The sequence below is a fragment of the Anomaloglossus baeobatrachus genome, chromosome 5 (assembly GCF_048569485.1).
Source record: "Anomaloglossus baeobatrachus isolate aAnoBae1 chromosome 5, aAnoBae1.hap1, whole genome shotgun sequence".
NCBI lineage: Eukaryota > Metazoa > Chordata > Amphibia > Anura > Aromobatidae > Anomaloglossus > Anomaloglossus baeobatrachus.
Window position 1 is genome coordinate 563,591,963 of NC_134357.1, and position 21,898 is coordinate 563,613,860.

The 21,898-nt window shown below is 48.9% G+C and overlaps 1 protein-coding gene across 1 annotated transcript in view; it reads left to right on the forward strand.

Annotated features, from left to right (window-relative positions):
• Positions 1–21,898, forward strand: part of LOC142313024 (uncharacterized) — a 327,494-nt gene that overhangs the window by 1,348 nt on the left and 304,248 nt on the right. The window contains 9 exon segments of the mRNA XM_075352011.1: positions 15,460–15,609; positions 15,739–15,918; positions 16,000–16,123; positions 16,202–16,299; positions 17,732–17,822; positions 18,186–18,283; positions 18,481–18,571; positions 18,935–19,032; positions 20,293–20,431. Of these exon segments, the coding sequence (XP_075208126.1) occupies positions 15,532–15,609; positions 15,739–15,918; positions 16,000–16,123; positions 16,202–16,299; positions 17,732–17,822; positions 18,186–18,283; positions 18,481–18,571; positions 18,935–19,032; positions 20,293–20,431 (997 nt within the window). The 5' untranslated portion in view covers positions 15,460–15,531.

Genomic DNA, 21,898 nt, shown 5'->3' on the forward strand with positions numbered 1-21,898 from the left:
ATATTTTGGAAGAAGGTCCTGTGGACTGATGAAACAAAGATTGAGTTGTTTGCTCATACAAAAAGGCATTATGCACGGAGGCAAAAAAACACCGCATTCCAAGAAAAGCACTTGCTACCCACAGTAAAATTTGGTGGAGGTTCCATCATGCTTTGGGGCTGTGTGGCCAATGCCGGCACTGGGAATCTTGTTAAAGTTGAGGGTCGCATGGATTCAACTCAGTATCAGCAGATTCTTGACAATAATGTGAAAGAATCAGTGACGAAGTTGAAGTTACGCAGGGGATGGATATTTCAGCAAGACAATGATCCAAAACACCGCTCCAAATCTACTCAGGCACTCATGCAGAGGAACAATTACAATGTTCTGGAATGGCCATCCCAGTCCCCAGACCTGAATGTCATTGAAAATCTGTGGGATGATTGGAAGCAGGCTGTCCATGCTCGGCGACCATCAAACTTAACTGAACTGGAATTGTTTTGTAAACAGGAATGGTCAAATATACCTTCATCCAGGATCCAGGAACTCATTAAAAGCTACAGAAAGCGACTAGAGGCTGTTATTTTTGCAAAAGGAGGATCTACAAAATATTAATGTCACTTTTATGTTGAGGTGCCCATACTTTAATACCGGTCAAATTTTGTTTAAATGCGGATTGCACATTTTCTGTTAGTACAATAAACCTAATTTCAATCCAGAAATATTACTCAGTCCATCAGTTATTAGATATATGAAACTGAAAAAGCTGTTGCAAAAACCCAAATTGTTATAAAGAAAAAAGGTTAACATTAATAGGGGTGCCCAAACTTTTTCATATGACTGTATATCACTGCAGGTACTTCATTGGTCAAAGCGGTGATGTCACTATGTATCACACGTGATCACTGTGACCCTTGATTGGCTGTAACTCATGTGACGGTGACATTACTGTCTCAATCACTGAGGATCCGTTGTGATCGGATATTTACCTTATATTTCTCTCCACACACAATCTACTGTCTCTTCATGTTTCCCCTTATTCAGAGTTGTATCTAGGCTTTCTGGCACCCAGGGCAAGAATTCTTTTTGGCGCCCCCCCCCCCAAGTGGTCGTCATGTGATTGCTCATTTATATATGATTTGCGCACTTAGTCGTGTGCGGATGAGCTCCTCTTCCTAACTCTCTCAATGTTCAATGAAAAATAGAGAAGTAGAAAGAGAAGCCAATTGACACATGACTAAATATGAAAATCGCACATGAGTAGAGTGGCCATGTGATGACTGATGGAACCACTGAGCAGAGCTGAATCCTGACAGTAAGTATATTACACGCTTTTAGGATTGGGCTACAGTGCTTAATTTTATAATTAAAGGGGTTGTCCAGGTTTATGATGAAAGTCTGCAGTCACTCTAGGTAATTGCAGACTTCTGAATTCTCGCTGCGCATGTGCTGCACACTTTTAGGATTCTGTCATGTCAGTGGCGAGAGTGGACATATGAGCACAAGTTTGCCGGGTACTGCACATATGCCTCATTGATTTGAAAAGGAGCAGATGTGCAGTACCCAGCCGTGGCCACTATCAGAAGACAGAGCAAAATTGGGCACTCTGGCCGCTGGTACCTAGAACAACTGATTGGCAGGGGGCCGGACCCCGTTGAATCAGATATTAATGACCTATCCTGGGAATACAGGGGGATCCTGACAGTGTGCACAGCTCTCTATCACCATTCATCACTCAGCTGTCACATAGTGACTACAGAAATCTGTCTAGAGCTCAGAAAACTGTGTTAGGAAAAAAGTGTGTGGCTTGCAGATTGCATGTTGTACTCAGAATTGATGCAGATATACTCGGCTCCATTGTAAAACAAACAAAACCGTCCATCTAAAGAAACCGCACAGTACCGTCTCTAAACCTGTGTAAATGTTAGTGTAGTGTCAGTGTGTTAGTATACTCACTGATCACTGCCTTCTCCGGTGTCCCCTGCTGCTCCAATCCTTTCTTGAGTCACCTAATGGTTCTTCAGACTCTCCGGGTCACACTCCGCTCTACACAACACAGAAGTGGCTTTTACAATGTAAGTCTATGCAGTGTCAGAATGAGGTCCAGATCAAGGCTTCATAGACTAAAGGGGGCTTTACACGCTGCGACATCGCTAGCGATTGTTAGCGATGTCGAGCGTGATAGCACCCGCCCCCGTCGTGCGTGCGACATTTGGTAATCGCTGCCGTAGCGAACATTATCGCTACGGCAGCGTCACACGCACATACCTGTGCAGCGACGTCGCTGTGACCACCGAACAATCCCTCCTTCAAGGGGGAGGTGCGTTCGGCATCAAAGCGACGTTACCGCGACGTCACTAAGCGGCCGGCCAATGGAAGCGGAGGGGCGGAGATGAGTGGGACGTAACATCCCGCCCACCTCCTTCCTTCCACATTGCCGGTGGACGCAGGTAAGGAGATGTTTGGCGTTCCTGCGGTGTCACACATAGCGATGTGTGCTGCCGCAGGAACGACAAACAACATCGTACCTGCAGCAGCAACGATATTAAGGAAAGGAGCGGCGTGTCAACGGTCACCATTTTTGGACGATTTTGCGATCGTTGCTCCTTGGTGTCACACGCTGCGACGTCGCTACCGGCGCCGGATGTGCGTCACTAGCAACGTGACCCCGACGATATATCGGTAGCGATGTTGCAGCGTGTAACGCCCCCTTTGCACTGAGAGAGAACAAGGCTTCATAGACTTACACTGAGAGAGACGTCACTCACACATAGAGCAAAGTGATCCGCAGTCTGAACTGGCGTCACATGACTCAGAAGAGCAGCGCAGCAGTACTGGACACCAGAGAAGGCACTAGGTGAATATATTAACGCTCTGACACCGCAGTACACTAACATTTACACAGAATATATATAAGGGGGCGGGGAGGAATATACTATACTATGACCACAGACAATAACAGGTCATCTTGTATATAACACAGATTGTCTGTAGTCACAATATATCATATACCAGTCATGTATTCTCCTGTATACTGGATGTAATATACTATCGTATATGCACAGACATCAGATGGTATATACAGGATAATATGCACTGGTAATATATGATATTCTGTACTCAGCATAATATGTAACAGTCACATATCCTGTATATAACTTCAGATCTCTGGATACCACAATCTCCTTCAGAGATAGATCAGTATGATAGATAATATGTGATAGTATATAATATACTATGACTATAGTATATCAGACATCACACCAGTCACTTATCTGTATATAACATCTGGTGTCGGTATATAGGATATTGCACCCAGTATACAGGAGAATACAGGACTGGTGTGTGTATGATTTATATATATATATATATATATATATATATATATACACAGTCATATGAAAAAGTTTGGGCACCCCTATTAATGTTAACCTTTTTTCTGTATAACAATTTGGGTTTTTGTAACAGCTATTTCAGTTTCATATATCTAATAACTGATGGACTCAGTAATATTTTTGGATTGAAATGTTGGCACCTCAACATAAAAGTGACATTAATATTTTGTAGATCCTCCTTTTGCAAAAATAACAGCCTCTAGTCGCTTCCTGTAGCTTTTAATGAGTTCCTGGATCCTGGATGAAGGTATATTTGACCATTCCTGTTTACAAAACAATTCCAGTTCAGTTAAGTTTGATGGTCGCCGAGCATGGACAGCCCGCTTCAAATCATCCCACAGATGTTCAATGATATTCAGGTCTGGGGACTGGGATGGCCATTCCAGAACATTGTAATTGTTCCTCTGCATGAATGCCTGAGTAGGTTTGGAGCGGTGTTTTGGATCATTGTCTTGCTGAAATATCCATCCCCTGCGTAACTTCAACTTCGTCACTGATTCTTTCACATTATTGTCAAGAATCTGCTGATACTGAGTTGAATCCATGCGACCCTCAACTTTAACAAGATTCATGGTGCCGGTATTGGCCACACAACCCCAAAGCATGATGTAACCTCCACCAAATTTTACTGTGGGTAGCAAGTGCTTTTCTTGGAATGCCGTGTTTATTTGCCTCCATGCATAACGCCTTTTTGTATGAGCAAACAACTCAATCTTTGTTTCATCAGTCCACAGGACCTTCTTCCAAAATATAACTGGCTTGTCCAAATGTGCTTTTGCATACCTCAGGCGACTCTGTTTGTGGCGTGCTTGCAGAAACGGCTTCTTTCGCATCACTCTCCCATACAGCTTCTCCTTGTGCAAAGTGCGCTGTATTGTTGACCGATGCACATTAACACCATCTGCAGCAAGATGATGCTGCAGGTCTTTGGAGGTGGTCTGTGGATTGTCCTTGACTGTTCTCACCATTCTTCTTCTCTGCCTTCTGATATTTTTCTTGGCCTGCCACTTCTGGGCTTAACAAGAACTGTACCTGTGTTCTTCCATTTCCTTACTATGTTCCTCACAGTGGAAACTGACAGTTTAAATCTCTGAGACACTGACAGTTTAAATCTCTGAGACAACGTCTTGTATCCTTCCCCTGAACAACTATGTTGAATAATCTTTGTTTTCAGATCATTTGAGAGTTGTTTTGAGGAGCCCATGATGCCACTCTTCATAGGAGATTCAAATAGGAGAACAACTTGCAAGTGGCCACCTTAAATACCTTTTCTCATGATTGGATACACCTGCCTATGAAGTTCAAAGCTCAATGAGGTTAGAAAACCAATGTAGTGCTTCAGTAAGGCCTCTTTCACACGTCAGTGATTCTGGTACGTATGTGCTTTTCTTTGTCGCTCCATTGGGAGACCCAGACAATTGGGTGTATAGCTTCTGCCTCCGGAGGCCACACAAAGTATTACACTCAAAAGTGTAACCCCTCCCCTCTGCCTATACACCCTCCCGTGCCTCACGGGCTCCTCAGTTTTATGCTTTGTGTGGAAGGAGGCACACATCCACTCATGCATTCCCATTTTAGTCAGCAGCAGCTGCTGATGTTATCGGTTGGAAGAAAAGAGGGCTCCCACGGGGCCCCCGGCATGCTCCCTTCTCACCCCACTACGTCGGCGGTGCTGTTAAGGTTGAGGTACCCATTGCGGGTACGACGGCCGGAGCCTCATGCCGTATTTCCTTCACCATCCCTTGGGGGCTCTGGGAGAAGTGGGATCCTGAGCGGTCATCCAGGTACTGGGACCGTGCTCCCTCCGCAGCCCCTGTGTGGAATCTGCCGGACCGGAGTATTTTCTTTATCAGGGACCGGGCCCTGCATCTGTCAGGTACTCTGTGTCCCCATGGGGACGGTTCATGGAGCGCCTGGCACCCGGACGCTGCAAGGGCTGCTAGGCCGTGAAAGCCGGGGGACTTCCGCGCCGACCGCGCCTGTTTGTCGGCCGCGGTCATAAATTTAGTCCCCGGCTTCAGTTGCGGCCTACTTGCAAAATCTCGCCCCCGGACCTGTCTGTCAGGGTAGGGGCGAGACAGCCGACCGGACGCTGCCTGGGACACACAGCAGCTGCTGATCCGTGAAAGCCGGGGGACTTCCGCGCCGACCGCGCCTGCTTGTCGGCCGCGGTCATAAATTTAGTCCCCGGCTTCAGTTGCGGCCTACTGGCAAGACTCCCGCCCCCGGACCTGTCTGTCAGGGTAGGGGCGGGACAGCCGTCCTGACGTCGGCAGTGAGGGCCGGAGCATCCTGTATGCTTCCTCCCCCCTCTTTGATCACAATAGGGACCCCAGATTCCCGCACTTTTTCCTGGTGCCGCCCACCGCTCCACTCCCCCTCTGAGAGCTCCAGCAGCCATTTTTTTCAAACATTCTGCGCTGGAGAATCATCAGGAAAGAGCTCTTCACCGCTGGGAGACCTGGAGCAGGGAATCTAGAGGACACACACGCCGCTTTTTAGCGGTCGGTAAGCCACACCGGTCATCCGGGGCTGGTCCCCCTGGGTTGCCTGAATAGATACGTATTATATATCTTTATATATATATATCTCTGTTCGGCCGGGCTGTATACTCTTCCCTTATACCCTCTGTGATCACTCTCCTGGGACACAACAGCATGTCGACCACAAGGAGCAAGAGCGCTAAGGCACAGGGTTTCTTTGCGACCTGTACCTCTTGTGGGGCTATGTTGCCTGCGGGTTCCAGGGCCCCTCGGCTCAGGTAGACCCCCATGCTACCACTGTCCAGGCGGCAGGGACAGAGTTTGCAGTGTTTGCTGAGAAGCTCTTTGAGTCACTTTCACAATCCATGGCTAAGTCTATGGACAAATGGTCTGCCAAGCTGCTAGAAGCCTTGCAGTCCAGACCGGTCCTTACACAGACCCAGGACACTGTTGGATCGGCGCCTCCAGGTCCCTCTCGGTCCACACCGCAGCGCGCTCCCGGGGTGGGCTCTAGGTTTCACGTGGAGGACTCCTCCATGGACCACAGCCCCAGACCAGCTAAGCGGGCCCGCTTGGAATCATCAGCTTCATCACGCTGCTCAGGTTCCCGGCTGGAGGACTCGCTGGAGGACGAGGCGGAGGTCGCAGCTCAGGGCTCTGACCATGACGTTGCCCTCAACCTTGATACACCTGAAGGGGACGACTTAGTAAATGATCTTATCTCGTCCATCAACCAGGTGTTAGATCTATCTCCCCCGCCTCCACCTATAGAGGAGTCGGCTTCTCAGCAGGAGAAACACCAGCCCTTCCCCTCTGACGTAGTTAAGGGTTGGGCTCAGTGTCCCAAGGTGGATCCTCCAGTCTCTAGATTGGTGGCTAGATCTGTGGTATTGGTTGCAGATGGCTCATCGCTAAAAGATGCCACTGACAGGCAGATAGAGCTCCTGGTGAAATCCATCTATGAAGCCACGGGCGCGTCCTTTGCCTCGGCTTTGGCAGCCGTGTGGGCACTCCAAGCTATCTCGGCTGGTCTAACCGAGATTAATGCGGTCACACGTACTTCTGCTCCGCAGGTTGCGTCTTTGACTTCTCAGGCGTCGGCGTTTTCTTCATACGCCATGAATGCAGTCCTAGACTCTGCTAGCCGTACAGCGGTCGCATCCGCTAATTCTGTGGCAGTCCGCAGAGCCATGTGGCTGCGCGAATGGAAGGCAGACTCGGCTTCCAAGAGATTCCTAACCGGTTTGCCGTTTTCTGGCGACCGATTGTTTGGAGAACGATTGGATGAGAGGGAAAGGACTCCTCCTTACCCCAGTCCAGACCGAAGCGACCTCAGCAACGTAAGATACAATCGAGGTTTCGGTCCTTTCGCCCCTCCGCCAAGTCCCAATCCTCTTCGTCCAATAGGCCGGAGAAAGGTCAGAGGAACTCCTACGCGTGGCGGTCTAAGTCACGCCCCCAAAGGCTGCCGGAGGCACTGCCTCCAAGGCGGCCTCCTCATGACTCTTGGCATCCCCGAACCGCATCCTCGGTCGGTGGCAGGCTCTCCCGCTTTTGCGACACCTGGTGGCCACATGTTCAAGACCGATGGGTGAGAGACATTCTGTCTCACGGTTACAGGATAGAGTTCATCTCTCGTGCTCCAACTCGTTTCTTCACAACCTCCCCCCCCCCCTGCTCGGGCCGACGCACTTCTTCAGGCAGCGGCCGCTCTGAAGACAGAAGGAGTTGTGATTCCCGTCCCCCCTCAGGAAAGGGGCGCGGCTTTTACTCCAACTTGTTCGTGGTGCCAAAGAAGGACGGTTCATTCCGTCCCGTTCTGGACCTCAAACTGCTCAACAGACATGTGAGAACCAGACGGTTCAGGATGGAATCTCTCCGCTCGGTCATCACTTCGATGTCACAGGGAGACTTTCTCGCATCGATCGATGTCAAAGATGCTTATCTCCATGTGCCGATCGCACCCGAACATCAACGCTTCTTGCGTTTCGCCATAGGGGACGAACACCTTCAGTTCGTGGCATTGCCTTTCGGCTTGGCGACAGCCCCACGGGTTTTCACCAAAGTCATGGCATCCGTTGTGGCGGTCATACACTCCCAAGGCCACTCGGTGATTCCCTACTTAGACGATCTCCTAGTCAGGGCACCGTCTCGGGAGGCGTGTCAACACAGCCTTACCGTCGCTCTGGAGACTCTCCAGCAGTTCGGGTGGATCATCAACTTTCCAAAATCCAAGTTGACACCGACCCAGTCATTGACCTACCTCGGGATGGAGTTTCATACTCAGTCAGCGGTAGTCAAGCTACCACTGGACAAACAGCTTTCTCTGCAAGCAGGGGTGCAATCTCTTCTTCAGAGTCAGTCACACCCATTGAGGCGCCTCATGCACTTCCTAGGGAAGATGGTGGCAGCGATGGAGGCAGTGCCCTTCGCGCAATTTCATCTACGCCCACTCCAATGGGACATTCTCCACAAGTGGGACAAGAGATCGACTTACCTCGACAAGAATGTCTCTCTTTCCCTGGCAACCAAGACGTCTCTTCAGTGGTGGCTTCTTCCCACTTCTCTATCGCAGGGAAAATCCTTCCTGCCCCCAACCTGGGCTGTGGTTACCACGGACGCGAGCCTGTCAGGGTGGGGAGCAGTGTTTCTCCACCACAGGGCTCAGGGTACCTGGACTCCGAGGGAGTCTTCCCTTCAGATCAATGTTCTGGAGATAAGGGCAGTGTATCTAGCCCTATTGGCGTTCCATCAGTGGCTGGAGGGCAGGCAGATCCGTATCCAGTCGGACAACGCCACTGCAGTCGCCTACATCAATCACCAGGGCGGCACTCGCAGTCGTCAAGCCTTCCAGGAAGTACGGCGAATTCTGCAGTGGGTGGAAGCCACAGCATCCACCATCTCCGCAGTTCACAGAGCTCTGGCGGCGGATGCATTAGTACAGAATGGGTCGCAGTTTCAACTGCCTTATGTGTTTCCTCCTCTGGCGATGCTACCCAGAGTATTACGCAAGATCAGGTCCGAATGCCGCCGCGCCATTCTCGTCGCTCCAGACTGGCCAAGGCGGTCGTGGTACCCGGATCTGTGGCATCTCACGGTGGGTCAACCGTGGGCCCTTCCAGACCGCACAGACTTGCTGTCACAAGGGCCGTTTTTCCATCTGAATTCTGCGGCCCTCAACCTGACTGTGTGGCCATTGAGTCCTGGCTCCTAGCATCGTCAGGGTTATCTCAGGATGTCATTGCCACTATGAGACAAGCCAGGAAACCGACGTCCGCCAAGATCTATTACAGGACTTGGCGGATATTCTTGTCCTGGTGCTCTGTGAATGGGTTTACTCCCTGGCCTTTTGCCTTACCCATTTTTCTTTCCTTCCTTCAATCTGGAATGGACAAAGGTTTGTCACTAAGCTCTCTCAGGGGACAAGTATCGGCGCTCTCAGTATTTTTTCAAAGGCGCCTGGCCAGGCTCCCGCAGGTCCGCACGTTCCTGCAAGGAGTATGCCACATAGTCCCACCTTACAAGCGCCCACTAGAGCCCTGGGACCTTTACAGGGTGCTAACGGCTCTTCAGAAACCACCTTTCGAGCCGCTGCGAGATGTCTCCTTATCACGTCTTTCGCAGAAGGTGGCATTTCTAGTGGCAGTTACATCACTCCGAAGAGTGTCGGATCTTGCAGCGCTGTCATGCAAAGCCCCCTTCCTGGTTTTTCACCAGGATAAGGTGGTTCTGCGTCCTGTTCTGGAATTTCTCCCTAAGGTGGTATCTCCTTTTCATCCAATCAGGATATCACCTTACCTTCTTTGTGCCCTAATCCAATTCACCGATGTGAAAAGGATTTGCACTCATTAGATCTAGTGAGAGCACTCCGGTACTACGTGTCTCGCACAGCGCCCCTGCGCCGTTCAGATGCACTCTTTTTACTTGTCGCCGGTCAGCGTAAGGGTTCGCAGGCTTCCAAGTCAACCTTGGCTCGGTGGATCAAGGAACCGATTTTTGAAGCTTACCGTTCTTCGGGGCTTCCGCTTCCTTCGGGGCTGAAAGCCCATTCTACCAGAGCCGTGGGTGCGTCCTGGGCATTGCGGCACCGGGCGACGGCTCAGCAGGTTTGTCAGGCAGCTACCTGGTCTAGCCTGCACACTTTCATGAAACACTATCAGGTGCATACCTATGCTTCGGCAGATGCCAGTCTAGGTAGGCGAGTCCTTCAGGCGGCGGTTGCCCACCTGTAAGAGGGAGCCGTGTCGGCTCTATTTATCGAGGTATTCTTTTACCCACCCAGGGACTGCTTTTGGACGTCCCAATTGTCTGGGTCTCCCAATGGAGCGACAAAGAAGAAGGGAATTTTGTTTACTTACCGTAAATTCCTTTTCTTCTAGCTCCAATTGGGAGACCCAGCACCCGCCCCTGTTCCCTTCGGGCTTGTTGTTCAATTGTTTCTTTGGTTTCAGTTCTCCGAACATCCTTCGAATTGAATTTACCTTAGACCAATTTATAAGTTTCCTCCTTCCTGCTCTTGCACCAAAACTGAGGAGCCCGTGAGGCACGGGAGGGTGTATAGGCAGAGGGGAGGGGTTACACTTTTGAGTGTAATACTTTGTGTGGCCTCCGGAGGCAGAAGCTATACACCCAATTGTCTGGGTCTCCCAATTGGAGCTAGAAGAAAAGGAATTTACGGTAAGTAAACAAAATTCCCTTCTTTTAAAACGTACCAAAATCACTGACATACACAGACCCATTATAATCAATGGGTCTGCTCACACATCAGTGATTTTTCACTGAACGTGTATCCGTGCAGCGTACACCCGTGGCCGTGATTCTGCACGGAGACAAGTCAGTTTTTTTCTGGCATCACTGATGACCCACGGACCACACTATGGTGGGATCCGTGTGTGATCCGTGAAACATGTAACAGAAAATCACGGACATATTAAATATTAAATATTTTCAACTTACTTTGCCTGCGATTCTCTGTGCAGCCTCTGCTCTCGGCAGCTCCTGCCTGGCTCATGAATATTCATGAGAGCAGGAATAGCTGACCCGGAAGTAGCTGCTGTGAGCGGACGCTGCAGAGCTGAGGACTTCAGCACCATGGACAGCAGGAGCGAAGGCAGGTGAGTAATGTCCATATGCAATCACAGATCACGGATTGCACATGGACAACCCACGTGTGCCGTGAATCATGGAACATGGAGGGACATGTGCGTGTTTTACACGTCAGTGAAGAACGTCAGTGTTTTTCACTGACGTGTGAAACGGGCCTAAGTCAGTAAAAAGTAGTTAGGAGTGTTCAAATCAAGAAATTGATAAGGGTGCCCATACTTTTGCACCTGTCAAATTTTGTTTAAATGCAGATTGCACATTTTCTGTTCCATAAACCTCATTTCAATCCAGAAATATTACTGAGTCCATCAGTTATTAGATGTATGAAACTGAAATAGCTGTTGCAAAAACCGAAATTGTTATAAAGAAAATAGGTTAACATTAATTCATTCATTAACATTTTCATATGACAGTATATGTATATATATATATACACTGTGATTACAAAAATGAGATACTATACCAACAGCCACATATTATCTGTAAATAACATCTGGTATCTGTATATAGTATACCACATACAGTATACAGGAGAGTATTTGACTGGTGTATGATATATTGATTGCAGACATCCAATATACTATATGTACATAATTTCAGACATTACACCAGTCACATATTATCTTGTATATAACATCTGATGTCTGTACATACAGTTAGGTCCAGAAATATTTGGACAGTGACACAATTTTCGCGAGTTGGGCTCTGCATGCCACCACATTGGATTTGAAATGAAACCTCTACAACAGAATTCAAGTGAAGATAGTAACGTTTAATTTGAAGGTTTGAACAAAAATATCTGATAGAAATTGTAGGAATTGTACACATTTCTTTACAAACACTCCACATTTTAAGAGGTCAAAAGTAATTGGACAAATAAACCAAACCCAAACAAAATATTTTTATTTTCAATATTTTGTTGCAAATCCTTTAGAGGCAATCACTGCCTTAAGTGTGGAACCCATGGACATCACCAAACGCTGGGTTTCCTCCTTCTTAATGCTTTGCCAGGCCTTTACAGCCGCAGCCTTCAGGTCTTGCTTGTTTGTGGGTCTTTCCGTCTTAAGTCTGGATTTGAGCAAGTGAAATGCATGCTCAATTGGGTTAAGATCTGGTGATTGACTTGGCCATTGCAGAATGTTCCACTTTTTTGCACTCATGAACTCCTGGGTAGCTTTGGCTGTATGCTTGGGGTCATTGTCCATCTGTACTATGAAGCGCCGTCCGATCAACTTTGCGGCATTTGGCTGAATCTGGGCTGAAAGTATATCCCGGTACACTTCAGAATTCATTCGGCTACTCTTGTCTGCTGTTATGTCATCAATAAACACAAGTGACCCAGTGCCATTGAAAGCCATGCATGCCCATGCCATCACATTGCCTCCACCATGTTTTACAGAGGATGTGGTGTGCCTTGGATCATGTGCCGCTCCCTGTCTTCTCCAAACTTTTTTCTTCCCATCATTCTGGTACAGGTTGATCTTTGTCCCATCTGTCCATAGAATACTTTTCCAGAACTGAGCTGGCTTCATGAGGTGTTTTTCAGCAAATTTAACTCTGGCCTGTCTATTTTTGGAATTGGTGAATGGTTTGCATCTAGATGTGAACCCTTTGTATTTACTTTCATGGAGTCTTCTCTTTACTGTTGACTTAGAGACAGATACACCTACTTCACTGAGAGTGTTCTGGACTTTAGTTGATGTTGTGAACGGGTTCTTCTTCACCAAAGAAAGTATACGGCGATCATCCACCACTGTTGTCATCCGTGGACACCCAGGCCTTTTTGAGTTCCCAAGCTCACCAGTCAATTACTTTTTTCTCAGAATGTACCCGACTGTTGATTTTGCTACTCCAAGCATGTCTGCTATCTCTCTGATGGATTTTTTCTTTTTTTTCAGCCTCAGGATGTTCTACTTCACCTCAATTGAGAGTTCCTTAGACCGCATGTTGTCTGGCCACAGCAACAGCTTCCAAATGCAAAACCACACACCTGTAATCAACCCCAGACCTTTTAACTACTTCATTGATTACAGGTTAACGAGGGAGACGCCTTCAGAGTTAATTGCAGCCCTTAGAGTCCCTTGTCCAATTACTTTTGGTCCCTTGAAAAAGAGGAGGCTATGCATTACAGAGCTATGATTCCTAAACCCTTTCTCCGATTTGGATGTGAAAACTCTCATATTGCAGCTGGGAGTGTGCACTTTCAGCCCATATTATATATATAATTGTATTTCTGAACATGTTTTTGTAAAAGCTAAAATAAGAAAACTTGTGTCACTGTCCAAATATTTCTGGACCTAACTGTATGAGTATACAGGAGAGTGTGTGACTGGTGTATGACACATTAACTGCAGACATCTGATGTAATACTAGAAGTACAGAACATCAGATATTATACCATCACATATAAAACATCGGATGTCTGTGAACATAGTATACCACTTATAGTGTATAGATTAGTAAAGTGGCCACATGCGAGACCATGACTGGTGTGGAGGCCGAACCAATGGGTTGAAAATAATTCTGCTCAATATTAATATTAACATATTAATTATTATTTTATATGAATTATGTCATTTAATATTGAGCAGAATTAAGTACGCTGACACCCCACTCCCCCCGATATACAGTATGAGTCTCATATACAGCATAATTTCACACACAGTCCCCCTAAATTCAGTATAAGCCCTCATTCACTCCTATATACAGCACACATCCCTTAGGCCTCTTTCACACGTCCGTGTCTCCGGTACGTGTTTGGTCCGTTTCCTCACGTACCGGAGACACGGGCACACGTAGTCCCATTAAAATCAATGGGTCTGCGCTCACGTGCGTGTTCTGACATGGACCGTGTGTACGTGTGGAGCATACGTGTGTCCGTGTGCTCCACACGTAAACATGTCCGTTTTTCTCCGGCATCACGGGTGTCACACGGAACACAAACGGACCACACGGAGATGTTCCGTTTGACACGCGCCGGAGAAAACACACGTGTCTGAGAAAAAAATAAAAAAACTTTACTTACCTTCTCCAGCCCTGCAGTCTCTGCCGCTGCTGTCACTTTCTTCCGACCGCCGCTCATTATTCTCATTGCATATTCACTTCACTGCGGCCGGAAGCAGCAGCCGGGAGTCGGCAGGACTGGAGACCGGAGATCAGCACCACAGACAGCGAATCCAGGGACAGGTGAGCAGAAAGTTCCCGTTCTCCGTGTGTTATCACAGATAACAAACGGAGAACACACGTGTGTCATGCACACGGCTCACGGAGGGCAAAATGCACCTCTGACACGTCCGTGAAAAACGTGCGTGGTTTTTGACGAACGTGTGAAAGAGGCCTTACACATATAAAATCAATCCTTCCCTGGCGCTCTCCTCTGGTCTTTGGTGCACTCACTCTCCGCACAGCAAGGACGCGGTGACGTCATCACATCCGCTGCCTCAGTCGCACACGCTGATTGGTAAATGAAGGAGCCGGCTGCTCCGGTCTCCACCAATGTATTTACTGCTATCGGCATCTTGAGGCTGCGGATAGCAATGACATCATGAAGCGTGACGTGGGTGTGGGAGGTCTAGTGCGGCCCGTAAGCCACTGATTTCAGCCCTTTGACTGTTGTCTGGACTGGAGCAGCCAGAGGGCCAGATGTAGTCTGCGGGCCGTATTTTCCTAGGTCTGGTATATGATATACTGTAATTATAGACAGGAGATGATATATAACAATTTGTTGTAATATGTGATGTCTGTATCACAGTATATCATATACCAGTCACACAGTAATCTGTATAAGTAAAGTGTATACTTACTGATCACACCTGACCCTGCTTGCAGGACATCACACGTGTAAGGTAAGGCCCTGTATGTGATGTATAATGTCCTGCAGCCGGGCACAGGAGCAGTCAGTGTGTGATGCTGTATGCTGGTGTCTGCTGTCCCTCACTGTGAGTTATTGAGGCAGCTCGGCCGTGCGACCTGATCTGTGCGGAGGCTGGAGCCATAACTCACCATATCTGAGAGCCTCCACACGGTATCCTGCCCTGACCTCCTGCACGGACTCTGCTACCTCTTCTCTCAGACGTCACGAGGAAGCAGCCCGGCCAGCTGTGGAGACAGGTCAGCAGATGCCCCCACAGCACTAAGTGTGACTGTGTGTGAAGTTCTAGGCCGGCACTTGTAAACACACCTGTAAAGTACAGTGTTGGCAGCATGAAACTGCTACTGAGGGACCAGCCCTGGGGAAGGAGGGGGGCGCATTTGCCTCCAGGGCCAGTCCGCCCCTGTAGAGAATAGCCGGCTCCCACCACAGAGGGCAGCAAACACAGCCGTCAGGGAGACTCTCAGAGCTCTGCATCAGGCAGCCTGACATCGCCCCCCTGACATCTGTGCCCGGGGCACATGCCCCGCCAGCCCCCCTAGATACATTTCTGCCTTATTATCTCCAGTAATTGTATTATTACAGCAGATTCTTTATGCTGTCATATCATCATCTTCTCCCCATTCAGGTCCCTACAATATCGGATCCTCTCAGTGGAGATTTACTATAGAAGAGCATTCTCCTGGTTGACCCATCAAGTATGGATATGGACAGGGACAAGATGGCGGAGAGGATATTACACCTCACCCTAGAGATCCTCTTCCGGCTTACTGGAGAGGTGAGAGATTCTGATGACGTCACATTACACCATTCTTATCTATGGGAATAACAGATGGACAGAACTGGAGAGGTGAGGACTCTGGAAATGTCTGGAGTGAGATTTCTTACTGTGTCTCTCCATAACCAGGATTACACAGTAGTGAAGAAGACCTCTAGTGAGCGCTGTCAGGCCCCTGTGTCTGAGGGATGGGGAAGACCCCTGAGCCCAATCACGGGGCCTCCACCTCACCCCCTGATACACGAGGACATCAATGACCAGAAGATCCTAGAACTCACCTACAAGATGATTGAGCTGCTGACTGGAGAGGTGACACTGCTGGGAATGCTGGGACATTACACAGTAACGCTATGAAGGGATCGGGGGTGACGGTATCATTGTATGTGTCAGGTTCCTATAAGGTGTCAGGACGTGACCGTCTATTTCTCCATGGAGGAGTGGGAGTATTTAGAAGGACACAAAGATCTGTACAAGGACGTCATGATGGAGGTTCCCAAGCCCCTCACATCACCAGGTAATAGACAGGACTAAATACACAAGGCCTATAATTATCTGTATGTAAGGAATGAATTCAGTCCTGTGTTTCCTCCAGTTTTATCCAGTAAGAGGACAACACCAGAGAGATGTCCCCGTCCTCTTCTCCCACAGGACTGTAAACAAGAAGACCCCGATGTTCCTCAGGATCATCAGGTAGTTGGAGAGAAGGTGCCATGAAATCTCCCTATGATGTGTAGACGGCTGTGAAGGTCTTGTGCTCAGTCTTGTTTTATCCACCAGTATTATATGTTTTATACTTGTGTAATGAGAGTGTGACGCCCTGGACCCCAGGGGTCACAGGTAATTACATCAGCCACATACACACACACCCCACCACCCCCTGTGAGGTCACACACATGTCACCCGAAAGGGAGACCTGATGCCTCCCTCAGGGCCAGTAGGGCACACCAGGTGGGCAGAGTCAGGCGGAAAGACACGCCCACCGAGGAGACTACTGTCCTGAGGCAGGAAGTTCAAACAGTGAGAGAAAGGAGTCTGGAATAGAGTGAAGTTGCAGAGAGAGGTTGACAGGAGCTGTAGAGCTGTCAGGGACCCGGGTTGGAGCCTGGGCCCCTTGGAAAACGTCAGGCAGGCAGGCGGTGGTGGCCGTCTGCAGGAGTACCGGTGCAGCAACCGGCGGAACCGTATGGACCGTGCCTGGGCTGTGGCCCGCCGGTCCCGACCTGGGGAGTCAAACGTGTACCGGAGCACCAAAAGGAAGGGTACTCAGACCCCGTCCTAGCTTAGAAGCCACTGAGTATAGGCAAATTGACTGATTGCTGGCCGGACCTCACGGGTTCATCCACAACCGAAGTCCCGAAAGAAGGCAAAAGCCCACTGACACCGGGTGAGCGCCACCGCCAAGGGCCAAACAGCCGACGGGCCAGCGCCTGCGGGCAACTGAGGGCTCCTCCGGCAGCTCAACGCCGGGGAGCGGGCTACCACTGCTGAAGCAGGGGGAGCCGAAACACAAACATCTAGAGGTGCACGGGAATAGGGGCCACCATCAACCCCGCAGGGGGACATCAGCAGCCGGCCGCGGGAACCGACCAGACCCGAACTTTGGTTTACCAGTGACTCAGTGTGAATTAATCGTGAGTACACCAGTGCCATCCGGGCACGACACACTACACCGCGGCACGGCGCCTTGCACTTCGACAACAACAACAACCAACCCTTACAGTTCCCCACCGGGCCCCGGGACACGCCGCCCCTACCCACGGAGGGGCTAACATCTCGGCTGCGGCTGCAACACCGATCCCGGACGAGCCCGCCATCACTTCAGCTGCAGCTGTGGTGCTTCTCCCGTCACCACGACCCGTGGGTGGCGTCACGACCCGTCACACGACCACCAAATCCTACCACCGCCTACCCCCCTTTAACAAAAGTGACGCGGGCCCAGTCCGGAGGCGCTCGTGCCACCGACAACCCGAGCCCCGGACCTCGAGCGGCTCGGCCCGAGCAAGCGGAGGAAGCGGCCGGGCCCCTCTCAGGGCGGTACAAGAGCGGTGGAGATGGCAGGATTAGAGCTGACCATAGGTGTGACTTCTCCATCTGTCTGTGACTTTTACAATATTTATTTCAGGGTGAAGATCTGCCCCATATTAATACTACAGAGACATATGTGAGGGGTGATGAGCGGAGTATAGAGGAGATTCCTACAGATAACCGCCCAGGTGAGTAGTGACCACGAAATGCAGAGAAGTCACAGATTCTTCTCAGTCACCGGCTGTGGCTGCTTTATCAGGGTTGTAGTCCGTCCCTATCAAATGGTCACCATTCTGCTGCTAGATCACCACATGCTCCTCCACCCAAAACTGTCCCCATTATTTTGATCATTGGATGCCCTTCTGTTGGAGTGAGACTTGTATCAGCCAGATCTCAGAGGTAGGATCCACCCAATCTCCTGAAATTAAAAAATCATGGCAAGAAAAATCTACTCTGTATGGTGGATCCCTAATAGACAGGACTAAATACACACGGCCTATAATTATCTGTATGTAAGGAATTAATTCAGTCCCTGTATGTGTCTCCTCCAGTTCTATCCAGTAAGAGGACAATACCAGAGAGATGTCCCCATCCTCTTCTCCCACAGGACTGTAAACAAGAAGATCCCGATGTTCCTCAGGATCATCAGGTAGATGGAGAGAAGGAGCCATGAAATCTCCCTATGATGTGTAGACGGCTGTGAAGGTCTTGTGCTCAGTCTTGTTTTATCCACCAGTATTATATGTGTTATACTTGTGTAATGAGAGCGGTGGAGATGGCAGGATTAGAGCTGATCATAGGTGTGACTTCTTCATCTGTCTGTGACTTTTACAATGTTTGTTTCAGGGTGAAGATCTGCCCCATATTAATACTACAGAGACATATGTGAGGGGTGATGAGCGGAGTAAAGAGGAGATTCCTACAGATAACCGCCCAGGTGAGTAGTGACCACGAAATGCAGAGAAGTCACAGATTCTTCTCAGTCACCGGCTGTGGCTGCTTTATCAGGGTTGTAGTCCGTCCCTATCAAATGGTCACCATTCTGCTGCTAGATCACCACATGCTCCTCCACCCAAAACTGTCCCCATTATTTTGATCATTGGACGCCCTTCTGTTGGAGTGAGACTTGTATCAGCCAGATCTCAGAGGATGGATCCACCCAATCTCCTGAAATTAGAAAATCATGGCAAGAAAAATCTACTCTGTATAGTGGATCCCTAATAGACAGGACTAAATACACACGGCCTATAATTATCTGTATGTAAGGAATTAATTCAGTCCCTGTATGTGTCTCCTCCAGTTCTATCCAGTAAGAGGACAACACCAGAGAGATGCCCCCATCCTCTTCTCCCACAGGACTGTAAACAAGAAGATCCCGATGTTCCTCAGGATCATCAGGTAGATGGAGAGAAGGAGCCATGAAATCTTTCTATGATGTGTAGACGGCTGTGAAGGTCTTGTGCTCAGTCTTGTTTTATCCACCAGTATTACCGTATTTTTCGGACCATAAGACGCACTTTTTTTCCTCCAAATTTGGGAGGAAAGTGTGGGGTGCGTCTTATGGTCTGAAGCTGCGGGGTAGGGAGCTGTGGGGGAGTCAGCGCTATGCAGTGGGATCACAGTAGGCAGGGAGGGTCGCTGCTGCAGGATGCCGGCTGCTGGAGAAACCACGTGTGCCCGCTGCTTAAAGTCAGTGAATATTCATTAGCTGCTCCCCGCCCACCTCTCTCTGCAGTCAGCGGGTGTGAGGAGCAGCTAATGAATACTTGTTTAATGTAAACAGCGGTCACACGTGGGTTCTCCAGCCCCCGGCTTCCTGCAGTGGCTGGGGAGACTGTGTGTCCGCTGTTTAGGAGGCAGGACCAGGGTGCCGCTGCAGTCATGTATGGCCCGGGGGGAAGTGCAGATCACTGCAGTGTCCGGGCCAGAGCACGGCATACCTTCACAGCACAGCCGCAGTCTCTGTGCTGAGGGCTCAAATTACTTTCACTTTGCTCCTGCTGCCTTTACACTAGAAACAGTCTCACATAGCTGACAAGGACCTACAGTGATGTAATGCAGAGGGGTGGCCAGAGCAGCACAGAACAGCACAGAGCCCGCCTCTTCATTACATCACTGCAGGTCCTTGAGAGATGGGAGACTTTGTTTGTAATGCCAGGACCAAACTGAAGCATGGTGAGCAGCACAACAGTAAAAGTAAGGCAATAAATAATATAGTATATAAAGGCATTACTGTACACCTGGATGGGGTTGGATCATATACATATATATATACACACACACACACACACAATCCAGATTGGAGGATCACACACATAATGATGGGGAACATACATATTCCACGATGGGGGCCATATATACCTGGAAGGTACCCAGAATGGAGGATAAGAGGACAGAATTTGGGGATATTATTACCTCAGTAACACTGTCAGCAGTAAAATTACAGTGTGTCATGACCACATTCTTTTACTTTAATTTTATTTTTTTCTATTTTTTCCTCCTCTAAAACAAGTCTTATAGTCCGGTGCGTCTTATAGTCCGAAAAATACGGTATATGTTTTATACTTGTGTAATGAGAGCGGTGGAGATGGCAGGATTAGAGCTGATCATAGATGGGACTTCTCCATCTGTCTGTGACTTTTACAATGTTTGTTTCAGGGTGAAGATCTGCCCCATATTAATACTACAGAGACATACGTGAGAGGTGATGAGTGGTGCAAAGAGGAGATTCCTACAGAGACATATGTGAGGGGTGATCAGCTGTGTAAAGAGGAGATTCCTACATATGACTACCCAGGTTAGTAGTGACCACTAAATGCAGAAAAGTCACAGATTCTTCTCATTCAGCAGCTGCTACAAAAAGGTAGAGGATGTTTGCCGTACATTCTAGACATGGAGAATGTGCAGTCTTTAGTAGAATGAACACACATCAGCAGTCAGTCTCCAGGGCTGAATTGTCTCATCCTTGCTGACCAGTTGTAGACCTTTGCTGAGGCGTCTTGCGCTTGGCAGAGATGCGCCTTCATGATAGGCATTACCTTCGCAATTCTCTCCTGCATCTGGGCGACGTGTTCCTTGAATCATCCTTACCCCATGAGGCGAGATCTTGCATGGAGCCCCCAGACTTAGGCGGGCTTTGCACGCTGCGACATCGCAGGCCGATGCTGCGATGCTGAGCGCGATAGTCCCCGCCCCCGTCGCAGCTGCGATATCCTTGTGATAACTGCCGTAGCGAACATTATCGCTACGGCAGCTTCACATGGACTCACCCGCCCTGCGACCGTCACTCTGGCCGGCGACCCGCCTCCTTATTAAGGGGGCGGGTCGTACGGCGTCACTGCGACGTCACACGGCAGGCGGCCAATAGGTGCGGAGGGGCGGAGATGAGCGGGATGTAAACATCCCGCCCACCTCCTTCCTTCCACATATCCTACGGAAGCCGCAGTGACGCCGGTAGGAGATGTTCCTCGCTCCTGCGGCTTCACACACAGCGATGTGTGCTGCCGCAGGAGCGAGGAACAACATCGGACCGTCATGTCAGCATAATGATGGATTACGCCGACGCTGCACCGATGATACGATTACGACGCTTTTGCGCTCGTTAATCGTATCATCGAGCCTTTACACACTACGATGTCGCATGGGATGCCGGAAGTACGTCATTTTCAATTTGACCCCACCGACATCGCACCTGCGATGTCGTAGTGTGCAAAGCCCGCCTTAGTAAGATTGACAGTCATCTTATGTGTCTTCCATTTTCTAATTATTGCACCAACAGTTGTTGGCTTCACAAAGCTGCTTGCCAATTGTCCTGTAGGACATCCCAGCTTGTGCAAGTCTACAATTTTGGCCCTGGTGTCCGTAGACAGCTCATTTTTCATTGATATTCACAGCAGTATTTGCCACTCCAGGTATCATGTAGGACCTTCGCTGTCATAGGTCTGCATTAAATCTGCTCTTTTGGAAAGTCATTAAAGGTTGACAATTTATAGATGTATTTAAGAAATTCCTAAATAACCCAATTATTTCCACTACATTATGTCCTACAGCATTGATCAGAAGGTGTCATGAGTGTGCCGCGTCCTGATGTCACATCTGGGGTCAGGAAGTGTCGCAGTTTAATCAATCGCAGGCCTTCTATAGAGCTCATTTATCTGTTAACTGTTGTCTTGCATATGTACTTTTCCTTCTATGCTAAAGGGGATAAGGACCCTTTCCCTGCTGACTGGTGGGAATTCTCTTAGCCTTAATTTCAGCTCCAGAT